The 16549-nt window shown below is 38.6% G+C and overlaps 1 protein-coding gene across 1 annotated transcript in view; it reads right to left on the reverse strand.

Moving 5' to 3' along the window:
- Positions 1–16549, reverse strand: part of singed (fascin domain-containing protein singed) — a 54882-nt gene that overhangs the window by 13146 nt on the left and 25187 nt on the right. The window contains exons 2-4 of the mRNA XM_028176547.2: positions 8996–9212; positions 6862–6970; positions 1053–1200 (exon numbers count right to left, since the gene is read on the reverse strand). Of these exons, the coding sequence (XP_028032348.1) occupies positions 1053–1200; positions 6862–6970; positions 8996–9206 (468 nt within the window). The 5' untranslated portion in view covers positions 9207–9212. The remainder of the gene's footprint in view (positions 1–1052; positions 1201–6861; positions 6971–8995; positions 9213–16549) is intronic.

Raw genomic sequence — 16549 nt, forward strand, 5'->3', positions numbered from 1 at the left:
GGAATTTGAATGACATATCATTTATGAGATAAAAAAAATTCATCGATTGTGATTATCTCTAAAATATGCATCACTACGCGGTGGAAACGTTTGAGAATTGTGTCAAGCCAACGAAAGTAATGATATGGTTCTGGAAAGTGTTTTTTTGAAGCAGAGAAGAGGAAGTCGCAGATCCTTAGTTGGAGGAGATACAGCCTTCAAACTACTGACAACAGAGAAAGCTGTCGCCCTACAATGAACTTGCATGACAAAAACGATGACTTTTCTCCTGATACCTGTCACACTAAAACACTCTCACACATTATACACTATAGATTCCTTATTCACATACTAAATAAATAAGTACATATGTTCAACATATATTAATGTAGAACAATATTATATTTTGGGTAACACCCTGTGGATGACAAACAAACGTGAACATTTTAGAAGTTTTAATATCAATTCTCGTGAACTAAACATTAAATAATATTGAATAAACGATAAATGTTCAACGACCTTATATAAAAGGATATTTATATCAATCGGAGTGACAGCTGATAGCGAAGACTTGCCATGTACCTACTGTTTACACATACATACATATTTACGCATTATGGTTGTCTACACAAATACTTTGGTACAAATATTTTTTACTGGTGGTAGGACTTCTTGTGAGTCCGCACGAGTAGGTACCACCACCCTGGCTATTTCTGCCGTGAAGTAGTAATGCGTTTCGGTTTGAAGGGTGGGGCAGCCGTTGTAACTATACTTGAGACTTTGGAAATTATATCTCAAGGTGGGTGGCGCATTTACGTTGTAGATGTCTATGGGCTCTAGTAACCACTTAACACCAGGTGGGCTGTGAACTCGTCCACCCATCTAGGCAATGGGCGGGGTGGTGGTACCTACCCTTGCGGACTCACAAGAGGTCCTACCACCAGTAGGACCTTCATCCGTTTATGGTTCAATAATTTGTATTTTATTATCATAATTACGCATTCCTTCTAAAATACAAGTCGATTTTCCGTAAAAATTTAAATCACATTGACACTGCACAGTTTAATCCTTACCTGAGGTCTGGCGGCTAGATGGACGTGCCAAAGTTCGGCGTCTCCGGGCACCTTGGCGGTGCAGGTCAGTTTGTCCGAGCTGGAGCCCAGGAAATAGCCACGCTCGACATTACGCAGCGCCCAGCGGCCGCTGTTGTCGTCGGAGACACTACGACAATAACAATTACGTGTGTTACAGACAAACACGGACGGTTTCGTGACGTGGAAGAAGTAAAATCTATACTATCTATACTAATATATAAATCTACAGTGGTTTTTACGGATGTTCCGTTATAACTACTGAACCATGCATCCGATTGACTTGAAACTTGGTATCCATGTAGAAAATACATGTACTTAATGGATAGGCTAATATTTATATGAGTGTTGGATTCCCTACACCAGTTGCGGGGGCGTTAAAGATGAGAATCTTTGTGGGGATGAGAAATAATAATGTTAATTTTAAATGCCCAGCGAAGCGGGACGGGTACAGCTAGTCCATACTAATATTATAAAGCTGAAGAGTTTATTTGTTTGAACGCGCTAATCTCAGGAACTACTGGTCCGATTTGAAAAATTCTGTCAGTGTTAGATAGCCCATTTATTGAGGAAGGCTATAGGCTATATAACATCACTCTAAGATCAATACAAGTGGAGCGTCAATAAAGAATGTTTCAAAATAGGGGTTTAAATAGCTCCTTAAAATTTTATAATTCAAAAATATTTTCACTTTCTACGTAAATGAAGTGGAGGTAAAATTTAGCGTTATGTCAAAGTAACTAATCCACGCGGACGGAGTCGCGGGCTAAATCTGGTATAAAATAAAACCAGTAAATATGATGTTCTACACTCCAACGCGTTAGGAAATATTGGGCATAATAAAGCTGATAGTTTTTAAATTTAAATATTACTAGCTGACCCGGCAGACTTCGTAGTGCCTTAATCGATAAATAAAAGGCCTAAGCTTTTGTATAAAATAAACTTAACACAAACAAAAGGAATCCGTCCGACGGGGGGGGACATCAAAGGAAAAACAAAATTGTTATTTTTATTTAATTCTGACCATTTTCATATTTATCTACCTTTTAAACTTTCTCTGGACTTCCACAAATAATTCAAGACCAAAATTATCCAAATCCAGCCGTTCTCGAGTTTTAGCGAGACTAACGAACAGCAACTGTTATTAGGTCACCGCTCCGATACCTGACAAAATGTTAATTTACGATAACCCAGTATCCCCCTACGTGAGTAACGAATCAACAAATGTTATGAAATAATAATAAAAATGGTCACGTTTATTTAGATTTCTTTAGTCATATCATGACACTCATATATGCACGCACGCACACGCACAAATCATGTTTTAAGTCTAGTCAAATTAACTGCAAATCATAACTACAGTTATATTGCTAAGTTAGTACCTATTTAAACAAGAAACCGGTTTGTAACGAGCCAATAGGATTATCTTATTGGTGCAGATCATAACAATCGTCACAATATTATAATCTGTGAAAGTTTGTTTGTATTCCGCTTTCTAACGATATGAATGCGAAATTACAAGCTGTGCAAAATTACATTAAGCATACTTTATTATAGTCAAACAACAAAAGAAGTGTCTATCAAAGAAAAAGAGAAATTTTGTTTCAGAATTAATCATATAAAAACAGAATTGATGGCCTATCAAATGTCTGCATCTTGATAATGAGTACAAATATTTTTTTTTATATTATTATATAGTTACGACAACGAAATACAGTCGCACGTATTGATACATGAGGTCGTTTTCACAGAGAAGGCTACAAGTAAGTATAAAACCGAGCCTCATGATTGCTTTGCGGGAAGAATAGGCAAGGCGGTGATATCGACCCTCGTGAGCTCACAATACATGTTACGACAGGTAAGGTCTCCCCGATATTTAACAAAATTTATTTAAAATATGTTGAGAAGCTATTTCAGCTTCGCCCTCGCGTGTGTAGGTGAGCTCACGGGGCTCAAACCGGAGTGTTGCTAACACTGACCCTAGCAAGAGCAGTGTTTCGCAGAATCTACCACCGGATCGGAAACGCGACCCACTGAGAAGATCCGGCGAGAAACTCAGTGGGCTGAGTCTAGTCTAGTTCTAGTCTAGTCTTCATAATAGCGAATTATTCCAAAAGTAAATCATTCGCAATACGTAAAATATAGCTTTTGTGGTAATAAAGTTTATTGAGCTCTGAGCTCTCGGTAAATGGCACGAAAGTTTGTTGGCATTTACTCGATTTGAGGTCGACGTGAGATGGTATTTAAGAAATGAGGTAACGCAATTTCTATTGTGATTTCGTTGTTGTTTTCGTTACGTTATGAGGCGTTTTTTGTATAGTGTGTTTAGTGCGAGTTCTATAACGTTCTCGATAGCGTGAAAGTTAACTCAAATTTATATGCAGTTGGAACAGCGCCCCTAACGGCAAACGTAGGCAAACTTTTACGCTATCGAGAACGTTAAAAAGCTCGCACAACGCACACAGTACAGAATAAGATTGATAGATGAGTGATGAGCTCTAGGCGTTGTGATGAGATGATCCGAAACTTACGGGATTGGGATTTATTTAAATTTCCAAATTATAGAAAAACGCCTTTAACTGATGGTGGTAGGGCATTTTGTGAACCAGCACGGATAGGTAGGTACCTATTTCTGCCATGAATCAGTAATAAGTTTAATTTACGAATACGGCCCTATGGCTAACCTTAAGCCTTCTAGATAAATACTCGTATTATTTCAGGCCCTACTAATATATACAGGCAGCTCCAAATATTTAGATTCAGCCGAAACTTTTATCTGCAATAGTGGACCACAGTGGAAATACCACTGTATTGCCTTGTGGTAAAGACGCATTTAACATTGCCATGATTTCGATTAGGTCCACCCTCTCCAGTTCCCCTTCATGGTTTTGAACAGATCAATAACTGAAGCCTCGCAAAAACGTTTTAGGGAATTTTAAATTGGATTCGCTCACCGTCGAGTTTCTAAGGTAACAGGCTTGTTTCCCTCTTGATGTTGGCCTTTTGTTTGTTGCAAAATACGCGATATTATACGGATCTCTATAATCTAAAATGGTCACAGGTTCGAGACTTGGTGCACGCTTTTTGTCATTTTTACAGAAAACTTCATTATCATATTATAGGTTACGTGAAACTTTTCAGGAATTACTGATGCTTAAATTTGGTGATGAGTTTCTTCTTAATGATTTTTTCTTTAAAAAAAAAATGCATTTGCATTTACAGAGCAAATAAACGGGGACCTAACTGTAGTATTCAACAAATTTTCGTGACGGAATATAACTGCTTCAAAAATTTCTATTTGCACATCTGTACTGTATGCGTTGCAAAACCATTCCTTGCGATTGTAATGAACCTTGGTACGATATTTAATTTTATTGGCCCTACAAAAATAATTAATACTGAAGAATCTAACAAGTAGTGATCCTGTAGAAAATATAGAAGCTACTCACTTATTCGTATCAAAATATTCATGAATAATTAACTCTATTTGTGATCCGAAATCGAATAGACATAATATGCGCCATAACCAAAATAAGTGTTTATCTCAAAATTCCACACTGACTCACGCATTGTTTGGGGAAGAAATGTGTGCGTCAGTTTGTTTATCAACTTTCCTGTTATGAATACAGACATGAAAACAATAGACAGGTATGCTTATGAAGAGTTTAATGATCTCGATTCAATAATTTTGAATAAATGTTATTGTACTAACGCTATGAGTCGGTCGCCTTTAATAGAGGTATAAAACGCACACTTCAATGGTTTCTCTGGGTCAGGTAGAATACTTCGGTGTATAAGTTGAGAGTTGTAGGTGTGATATGTTGGAATCAAACCTATTATAATCTCTGTCTCCCTCGCGAGATTGATAAGAGCCGGAGCACGAGGCCGTAACTCAACCAAGGGAGATGGGGACAGGGTAAAGCGTTTAGCGCGAAACGAATATTAATTTTAAATCCTGGAAGCAAGAAGTCGTCGTGGCCTAACGGATAAGACGTCCGGTGCATTCGTGTTGAGCGATGCACCGGTGTTCGAATCCCGCAGGCGGGTACCAATTTTTCTAATGAAATACGTACTCAACAAATGTTCGCGATTGATTTCCACGGTGAAGGAATAACATCGTGTAATAAAAATGAAACCCGCAAAATTATAATTTGCGTAATTACTGGTGGTAGGACCTCTTGTGAGTCCGCACGGGTAGGTACCACCACCCTGCCTATTTCTGCCGTGAAGCAGTAATGCGTTTCGGTTTGAAGGGTGGGGCAGCCGTTGTAACTATAATTGAGACCTTAGAACTTATATCTCAAGGTGGGTGGCGCATTTACGTTGTAGATGTCTATGGGCTCCAGTAACCACTTAACACCAGGTGGGCTGTGAGCTCGTCCACTCATCTAAGCAATAAAAAAAAAAAAAAAAAAAAAAAAAAAAAAAAAAAAAAAAAAAAAAAAAAAAAAAAAAGGACGCCGGACAATCGTCGCGACCACCTTCAAGTCGCCTACAATACAATTTCGGAATAAAAAGCAGCCCATTTTCGGCACGGACGGCATATTATGTTCCCACCAAATGTATTTACGCCAGAGGAAGAAGGAAGTATAATATGATTACGAAAGTCGTACACGATTATATTAAAATGTCGTAAATAAAAATTCATTCGAGTTTTGGTAGCGAATGAATAGTAATACATACGTATTAGGCATATTCAAATTTATTACATCCGTTATTAGTTCGCAGTTTTTTTTAAATAAGTAAGGCCTTACATTTACACTTGGCCAATAGTGGATAAATATGAGCAAGTGTGTAATGACATCCGATTTTTTTGTTTTATCTTTCACAGCTACGGCATTCACTTTGGTTTAATCTTCCAGAGATCAGAACCTGGATAGCACTATTTACTTTGAGACATACAGTGAAAGTCTGTACAATGTCGCTTCATAGCTGTCCCATCTTTGGACCTTATTTGTGCGGGTTCACAACACGCTCTGCTTTTAACAATTGTTATAATGTTTTGATTAAATCGCAGTTATGTACTGTAATAACGTACGGCTAAAGCCTTAAACATCCGGTGAGTCATACCAGCTCCTGCAATGGATTAGTATTCCGTGACGCGAGCATGCGTGAGAGAACATTATTTTTGTTACTTCCCGCCATTGACAGGATCTTTAATAAAGATTTTTAATAACAATGCCTTTTGAGTTTTAAGGACCATTATTTTTCCCGCAGTTACAACTATAAGTAACGGCAAATAATAAGATGGAGATAAAAGGTGGGTAATATCGTTTTAAATGTCGTCGAGAGAGGTTATCTAATTATCTATCCACCTCAGTGGGCATAACTCAATCAGTGACATGGGCAGTTTGCAAAGCGTCTCGAATGCGGCTCGTAATGTGCCGTAGAGCAGGCAAGCATCTTTTCAATGTGGGAATTTTATGTCATTCATTTCTCAAAGTTCAATACATACCAGGATTAATAGTCATTGTGATTGATATTTGGTGTTCGGGAATCGAATGTGCTGTTTATCAACTGAGGGATAACTAGTGGCCTGGATGCCTTTCTAGTTTCACCAGAGCATGTGGGCGAGCAAGGGCTCAGCCGGGAGGGGTGGGATTTGCTAACAGATCCAGTGGTACATACCCGGACGCCTCCCAAGGAGACCTGATTTGTCTTTAATATACGTTTGAATATATGTGTGTACATACATATTAATTTTTATCTACATATAACAAAGAAGTGGATCCTAGTCGGTAGTAATTGTATGAGAAACGTTTACAATGTTATTATACAAAATAGGCAATACCTGATGTGGAACTTGCTGCCGGGTTCCTTTTCCTCTGATTCGCAAGTCACGTTACCGAAGCTGTCGACTGCTAGGTACTTGTCCAAGTGTGACCTCAAGTAGATCATGCCTGTCGAGGAAAATATAAAGTTATTGCTTGTTTTGGTTGGCTTACACTACACGCGGGTTAAACGCATCCGTCGCAGGTGTTATTAACTATTCTTTGCAAACAGTGTCAGTACTAGTAAGCACACCTAATACCATAATATATTACATCTATTTCGTGATATTTGCCCTTTACGAACAACGTAATAATCATAGAATAAGAAATGGAAGGTTTATTACCGAATTTAGTATTACCGTTTTACGGTAATACTAAATTACTGGTAATACTAATTTACTGCCTATTTCTGCCGTGAACCAGTAATGCGTTTCGGTTTGAAGGGTGGGGCAGCCGTTGTAGCTATGCTGAAGCCTTAGAACTCATATCTTAAGGTGGGTGGTGGCATTAACGTTGTAGATGTCTATGGCTCCGGTAACCACTTCACACTAGCCAGCCAGGTGGGCCAGCTCGTCCAACCATTTAAGCAATAAAAAAAAATAGTACACCTGTTTAATAAATATGTTAAATAAAATAATGAGGTAATGTTGGCATGAAGACCTTGGCCATGAGGGGCGCGACTCTGCGTGACCCTCGCTCGCGACTGAGGGGATCCGAAAATTAATGGCTTTTAAAGACACTTGACAGTGTGGCCCCGAAATAAGCGAGACAAAATGATTTACTATTTCAGAGACACGCGATTCTAATTATGTAGCTGCAATAAAATATGCTTTCAGTTTTGTTAGTTGTTTTGTTTGTTTATAATATCTAGGGTGAGGCGTTTATGAACAGTCAACTGCATGAAAGTTTGCTATTATTATTAATGTCATTGTTAATGTAATGTAATGTTTGCCTTCGTAGGGTAATAAATGTGTCAGTTATTTCTAAGGTTCAATTCGCCTTAAATATAATTAACCGAAAAGTGATCTACCGTGTAAGACAAATAGAAAGAAAAAACCCGAAGGGCATATTATTTCGGACTCCTATGCAGGGTCTATCGTAAATCCATTCAAATAGTCATTTTGAAATTATACCAATTATGGTATTATATTTTACAGATACATATTATATTATATGAGCATAAAGTTATTATATCTTTGTATGTTTTTTATTATAAGGTACGATAAGCTAAGCTTTCAGAAATACTTTGACCACAATTTGAAGCACATGTACAAATAAATTACTGCAAAAATACCCTCTATATTGCTGAAAGATGACTTTGTGGCCAAACTCTGCGAACTTAATTAAGGGCTCTCGACACACGAGGGTGTGTTTTTACAACAATTTGTATTTGAAAGGGGAATGCGACTAAAAACGGTTTATCGTCATGCATTTTCATAAAATTTTTGGGCTTGTTATCCACATTTGTAGATAGATTTTGATGTCCTGTAGGTTGCCTCGGTGTTTCTAGTTGATGGTCCTCCTCATTACTTTCTCCATTATCAAATTAGAAAAGCCTCTAAAATTTGTTTTCGCCTATTTACCCTGGCATAGTACATCCATGTTTTTACTAGCTAGGCCTGAATGTATCCAAGGGAATCTTACAATTTAATTTTTACTAAATTCAATTGGACCAATTGATTTGAAAATCTGCACAAGTAGCAAGGAATGATGGCAATACAATCATTTTGTTGCTTCGATCTAATATTCTGACTAGAAAAATCGTTATCAGAAAGAAAATGGTTAGTTCCCTTAATGATTTATTTATCAAAGCATGTAGGTACTTTATAATTTTGGTTGTTTTGAAATACCTGCGAAATTGTTCGAATCTAAAAATGAAATTTGTAAGGTTTCTTGTAATCTTTCTGCCAGATTTAGTTTTATTAGCTGAGAAGATACGCGTAACAAGAACGACCACCAGACACAGTTGTGGGTCTGCATTCTAACTTTAGTGACAAGTCGTGGTAAAAGTAGATAATGGAAACGGAATCTGTCTTTTCACCAAAAGTTCTATTGCACGAATTCAATAATTACTTTGAATCTATTTTGGACTTGAATACACTAGGTTAAAAATCCAAGACATATAGGTACAATAAAGCATACAAATTAACTCACTATCATTGGCATTCCCGGAAGCAGGCTCGAGGGTCCAAATCTGTTTCTTCTTTAGACTGGTGCCGTTAGCGTTGATCTTGAAGCCGAAGGTCTCGGCGGTGAGGTAGCGGTACCGAGAATTTATCAGACCGATGGTCCACCATCCTTTCTGCTGGTTCTGGGTGAGGATGTCTCCAGCGCTGTTGATGTCGCCATTGCTGTGTCCGTTCATTATGATCTGGCGACAATGGAGTAATACATTAACAAATTGCGTATGCTTTCGTGACATGGCGATATGTTTCTCGTTGTATATAATGTTACTATGTATGTATGAGCCAAGCTCCACTACCAGCCACCCACAACGAGACATGATCAAAATTTCAACCGCCAATATTGATTGGTCCAACTGCTTATGCAAAAAGGAATTTTGACCGACCCGGTGGCGCAGCAATTAGCGCCCCTGAGTGCTGTGCAGAAAGTTATGGGTTCGTTTCTGAATTCGATCAAATTTTTGTGTATGGTCTCTCGCTCTCATAGTATATAGAATCCTCGTTTGGGGCCAACTGATACCATGACAAAAACAAGAAAGAATAGTTTAGTGATAGTAATTTATTAGAAAATTTGCAATAGACAGAGCGGTAGTACCGAAACTGCGGTGTAACATAACGACGTACCGCCGTATCTAAAACAGTTATAAAAATTTTTAATTTTCATTTTATGGTAAAAATTATACAATAAATATCAGGCTCTAAATCTGATCAGGCAATAAATATCTGAAGTCGTCGTGGCCTAACGGATAAGACGTCCGGTGCATTCGTGTTGAAGCGATGCACCGGTGTTCGAATCCCGCAGGCGAGTACCAATTTTTCTAATGAAATACGTACTCAACAAATGTTCACGATTGACTTTCACGGTGAAGGAATAACATCGTGTAATAAAAATGAAACCCGCAAAATTATAATTTGCGTAATTACTGGTGGTAGGACCTCTTGTGAGTCCGCACGGGTAGGTACCACCGCCCCGCCTATTTCTGCCGTGAAGCAGTAATGCGTTTCGGTTTGAAGGGTGGGGCAGCCGTTGTGACTATACTGAGACCTTAGAACTATATCTCAAGGTGTGTGGCGCATTTACGTTGTAGATGTCTATGGGCTCCAGTAACCACTTAACATCAGGTGGGCTGTGAGCTCGTCCACACAGCTAAGCAATAAAAATAAAATAAAAAAAAAGGCTCATCATCAAGGTTAGGTGATGTCCTTAGTCTTGTAAACACCATGAGGATCATGAATTCGTCCCCATAAATGAGATAGCAAGAAAAAAGGAGCAAGTTCATTAAAAAAGGACTGAAAGATGTTTCGATCTATTGTGACCTTCGAGCCGTCTGGGTTGAAAGGACGATGTCCTGGCGGCCTTCGACTGGCTCTTTATTCTCTTTACGAGTTCATAGTCGCTTTAATCGCCGTGGTTCTTTTAAAATATACGTCTAGACTGTGACTGGGGCGAACAGAGAATTTGAAATCATTAGTGATCTAAACTAGGAATGTTTTAATTTGACTTGAAATTTTACAAAAGAAAACACAATTTTAGAAGCTACACGCCTTTCGAAGTTACAGTGATAACAACAGATAATGTAAAAAGTTTCAATTCAATTGAATATACCGCGCGAAGCCATAATAATATGGAACACTAAAACATACCTACATGTGCAGTTTCACATTAGTACGATTTTAATAGCTTGTCTAGTAGTACCTAGTAGTATAGAGTCTTTGAGGCCTAAAGAATAAGACGCCCGGTGCATTCGTATCAAACGATGCACCGGTGTTCGAATCCCGCCGGCGTGTACCAATTTTTCTAATGAAATACGTACTTAACAAATGTTAACAATTGACTTCCACGGTGAAGGAATAACATCGTGTAACAAAATCAAACCCGCAAAATTATAATTTGCGTAATTACTGATGGTAGGGCATCTTGAGTCCGCACGGGTAGGTACCACCACCCTGCCTATTTCTACCGTGAAATAGTAATGCATTTCGGCTTGAAGGGTAGGGCAACCGTTGTACTGTTAATACTGAGACAAGTACAATATTCAATTCTTTTGTTCTTCTTGAAATTTGAATGTCGACAAATATACCTACATAGTATATATCCGGTAAAATCGCATGTCGAACGGAGTTGGGTAGCGCGCTCGTAAAATAAACAAAGAAGATCATAGATGCTGTAACCAAAGATAAATGTGCCGTGAAGTGACCTCAGTAGCGGCACTAATCCGTGTTTCTGTTCGTTTCACGGTTGTCACGCTTCGCGACTGCTGTTGATATCCGCCGTGAAAATTACACTATTTATTTAGTAGGTATAGAGGTCCCGCAGTAGTCGAAATTCGACTATAATTGGAATTGTAAGTTTGTACACTATTATGATTGTATTTTATACTCCTATAATCACAAATTTCGCCAAGACTACACTATAAAAAATATTAACAAAGACAAACAATTATTTAATCTATTCTCAATTTGACAACAGACGTCAAGAACAAAAGTTTGACAATAAATAGTATGCATGCGTGTGTGTGTCAAATACATGGTATGTAGTGTGTGTAATGTTTTCTTTATTGATTTAATGTATCTTTTGTGCATTATTTAAAAAAAATATTAGCATTGTGCACTTCTTCTCTATAAGTGTGCAAAATTTCATACTCCTCCGTCCGCGCAATTTTCGTAAAAAGGGATACAAAGTTTTTGCTTCACGTATTAATATATAGATTAATATTCATCTATTTTTATATCTTGAATACAAAATTTACAACGTACGTATTCCTTAGCTCAGTGCCCAATTTTGGGTAAGTAGCTACAGTTGCTTATACCACCCTTCCACAAAACAAGGGACACAGCCTAGGACTGCTTACTACCAAGATACTATATATTTTTTGTTATTGCTTAGTTGGGTGGACGAGCTCACTGCCTACCTGGTGTTACCTAAGTGGTTATCGGAGTCCATAGACACCTACAACGTAAATTCCGCCACCACTTCGAGATATGAGTTCATAGGTTACGTTTTTACAGTACAACAGCTGCAATACCCTTCAAGCCGAAATGCATTACTGCTTCACGGCAGCAATAGGCAGGGTGATGGTACCTACCCGCGCGGACTCACAAGACATCCTTCCACCAGTAAAAATGTATGCATGCATGCAAATAAAATTAGGTAAATAAATGCGTGTGTTATGATGTCGTATACGTATTGTAATATATGAGTACGTATATTGTTGTATTAATTGATATGCCATAGATTTCATAGTTATAAATACATAAAATCCTTTAGTGGGGATCGCGAGGAGATGCTCTGTCTCTTTCCCGAAATGCGAACGACATTGACAGTATATTTAACATGAGATTTATTCATGAAGGCGCAAGATTAGAAGAAATTTTAATTCCGTATTCCGGTAAAGTTAGAATCTCATAAAGAAATACTTTACAGAGAAATCAGAACTTTGCGAGTACCAAACTAAGAAACTTGCCACTGAAAGACATGGTTGATAGATATCACTTGGTATACGGTACATCGAAACAGACATGTAGAGATACAGATTGAGCTTTCATCTGAAAAGCTTGATGATAAGTAAACAGTGCTTGAATGGAGGAAGAACCTAACAATGGAAGCGTCAGCCTCTCGCAGTCTCCATTCAACAATCCCTTACTGTGTAGAGATAACGCCCGCCGGTCTGCGTTTTATTGTTGTCTAGGTTCATTGTCTGGCGAAGTTTTGGTTTCTGTTCACTGCGGAGTATATCGGCTACTCTATGTCTATTACACTTATTTACATTACCCGATTCACTTGGGCAGGAAATAGGGGTGCCATAGACATAAAGTAAGTGAGGTCTACGCCCTTGCTTCAATGTTTTGGAGTGAAGGGTAATCGAATCGGTTAATGGTCTCAAGACAGTCTCATTTTTACTCCTTCACTGTACAATTCGTTTTTCATATTCAGTGCGTTATCATTTCCTAGAAATGTATAAATTATCAGGGACAAATCACACAAATCACAGTAATCTGACCTTAAACTAGAAATCCCTGCAATATGTCAACTACGAAAAAAGCAAACAATCTTGTTCGTCACACTAATATTTTTCTGAAGTTGTAATCGAACCCACGATCTTCGGTCTAGCGTTCAGGTGCTCTAAACACTGGGCTAGCTTGTTAGTCAATGAAAATGGTACTAGCCACGAGGTCGACGACCTATACTAACGTCTTAACTAAGCCGAGGATTTTAATTTTGAGCACACAGTAAACAGATTGCTGTAAACCTACTGAGATTCCAGCATCTAACATAGATTGTACACTAAACGCTTACCAGAGTCTATAAACGTCAAGTTCTAACCCCACCTTGAGACACCAGGTCGCAACCTCAAATGTATTGTATAACGGCTCTCTCCCTTCAAACGACTTACCACCCCGCCTATTTCTGCTGTGAAGCAGTAATGCGTTTCGGTTTGAAGGGTGGGGCAACCGTTGTAGCTATACTGAGACCTTTTAACTTATATCTCAAAGTAGGTGGCGCATTTACGTTGTAGATGTCTATGGGCTCCAGTAACCACTTAACACCAGGTAGACTGTGAGCTCGCCCACCCATTTTAGGCAATAAAAAAAAACTAGAATAATTAGTTGCTTCGCATGAAAACTGGCCCGACGGTGGTGCCCACCCGCGCGGCTGCCAACACGCCGTGCCAGTAAAGTTCTCGATCTCATTTACCGTTAAGCTAATTAAGTAACATAATCCCGTAGTAATCGTGTCACGTCACGCTGATTTAACGCGCACTTTGTAAAGTTAACAGATAAACTAGCGGACGTTGGTTATCTCAGAGTCGGGGCTTTGGTATAGTCCAGTTTCGCGACAATTTTATGCTTCATAATTAAGCCTCTCAAATCCATGTACCAAGGTTGGTATCGGCACCCAGGTTATGGTGTTTATGGACTTCGGTAACCCTTTAACATCTGGAGGGGCGGGAGCTAGACCGTCCACCTAGTGCAAAAGCATCATCATCAACATTCTCTTGCCCATCTCTCAGTCACCTGGGGTCGGCACAATCCATACTTCTCTATCATATACCATTTGTTCGCTCTAGTGCAAAAACATATAGGCACTAAATTATAGAATCGTTAATGAGCAAAAAATTAAGCTGATTTTCAATGTTGTGAGTGACTTTAATATCGACCCAGAATAATGTACCTATTTTATATAGTTTGGTAGAACCTAGCATGTTTTTGCAAACGTTTTCATTTCGGCTTGGGCAGAACAGTTAATCCAAAGCAATATTGATCCTTGAATTTGAAATCATGTTTCAAATTGGCGTGTATTTGATGAACTCAAGTAAGCAATGCAGACCAGATAGTGTCCACATCAGTGTTCTAATATGCCCAATTTAAATAAGTTTGACAAAACAAGTATTACAGGTTTATATGCTACGAATCACAGATCGTGGCAAACGATATGAACGATCAATTCTAGCTGTAAACTCATCAAACGAGATTTTCTTGGTGGCGGCTTATTATGCGCTACCTTATCATCTTCTATATCTTATTAATGAGTCAACAAATTGAAAATCAAAGAAGGGCAATAATTATCACGGGAGCATATTTCACGTTATGTGCACTTGCGACCTTTTGCTGTTGTATCAACCGTCATGAATGAGAACACCTGTTCGAATTGTGTGAAGGAAATACAACAAGTTCAAAATTTGTAACTTAATAAAGAAATACAGATAGCATCGCCTATAATTTGGCTTTGGTTGCTTAGGGAGAACGTACTTGTGATTTGTCAATGACTGTTTAATTCTACCAGTAGTTCCACTGACTATTCACCTCTTTTGGTTGAGGGAAAATCCTCGAATCATCACCCCACAGGCTGGGGCAATCATTCGGTGTGCGGTCGCCCGAAGTTCGATCCCATCCCCGCCGTAATACAGTTTCGATAATTTAAAAGCCATATACAGTACACTTGAATTCAGATAAATCGAATAATTTACCCGAATTCACAACTGTATAAAATAACGAATACGTGTCTCAAAGCTAAAGCGCGAAGGTCATACGAGATGAGCACGATCTATTGAGAGCAGGACGCGCCCGTCACGCTCCGGGAACGAGGCCTCAACACTGGGTCAAAGGCACGCCTATGTATTGCACTGTACTCGGCCACACACGGCCACACAAATGAAAGGCCGGTACTAAGCAGAAGAGATAATCTAGAGCAAATCTTCAAATAATAGTGCCCATCAAAAAGAGTATGGTGTAGCTGGGATAACTTTTTTTACTATACGCGTGGACCTATTCAGTCATTATCGCAGCCCAAGGACATCAAGACACTCGTGATACGTAGTTACATAGTAGCTAAATGACTAGAAGTTGATCTTTTTATTTAGGAGTTCAGTTATAGACAATAGTTCGAATATCGCAACCAGGCACGGCTGATTGAGGATAATTAAGCGAGTTGAGCCTAGGTAGCCTAGGTAGGTGACCGCGGGACATGCAAGTCCTCCTATTAGTAACCGGAGATGCTAGATTATATCAAATTAGATACTGCAACATCCTGTCGTGTGGTTATCAACTAAAGAGAGACAATGCTTACGAAATTAATGATGTGTGTCTATTAGATAGGGACATCAAAACTGACACAATGGGATTCTGTTTCCAACCAACCTTGAGGCCTTGACGCGATGTTTATTGATATTAAATAAGCAAACGTTGGCATAGTGGCATCGTCTTATGCATGGCCACTGTTTCCTAACTAGGCATGCACTAACTGTTATACATTTATCAATCGGTCCAGTATCACCCTTTCTACCAAGGTTGGTAGTCCTCTCTAGTCAGGTCTGGGGGGTAGGATAGGACGTCAGGTCCGCTGCTATCACTCCACGGATAGCCACCACAGACATCTGCATCGATTCCATGTTGATCTACTATTTTTTCTTACTTCGGTTTCAGTTGAATATTAATTTCCATTATTTTCTGCGTTGACATTTTTATTAAGTAAAAATAGAGTGAAATATAGTTTTCCTTCGCTTCTTCTTGAATCCTAGACAAGTTAAATCTAGTTTTACGTCCTCTAAATCTGGACTAAATGCCAGAGCTCAAGATCCTGTTAGTTAAATTTGTGTGAAATGAAACGTAAAAAATCTTTAAATAATTCTAGTAAATTAGACGGTAGTTTAAAGCAATATTCTAATGTCCCACGTATATCGCGCTTTAATCATCCGTGACCACGAAAACTGTTAAGTAATCGAAATGTTGAAAATAATATTATATAATGATAGTTAAGCACGCGAGATTAAACCGAAAAATTATTTTTAATTACAATTAACTGTATGAATCGTTTCCGAAAGAAATAAAACATATTGAGTTAGTGTTTTTTTTTCCTACATATTAGCTGGTAGCCTATGGGGCTATTACAACTACGCCCGGACCGGTAGGTGAGCTCACTGGTCCAACCTGAGAGAATTTGCTAACACTATGAGTTAGTGTTGTGATCACAAATAGGGACTAGAAGTCGAAGTCTGATCGAAAACTTAAAAAGCTTCAACTTCAA

This window comes from Bombyx mandarina, chromosome 17 (assembly GCF_030267445.1).
Source record: "Bombyx mandarina strain Sakado chromosome 17, ASM3026744v2".
In the NCBI taxonomy this organism is placed as follows: domain Eukaryota; kingdom Metazoa; phylum Arthropoda; class Insecta; order Lepidoptera; family Bombycidae; genus Bombyx; species Bombyx mandarina.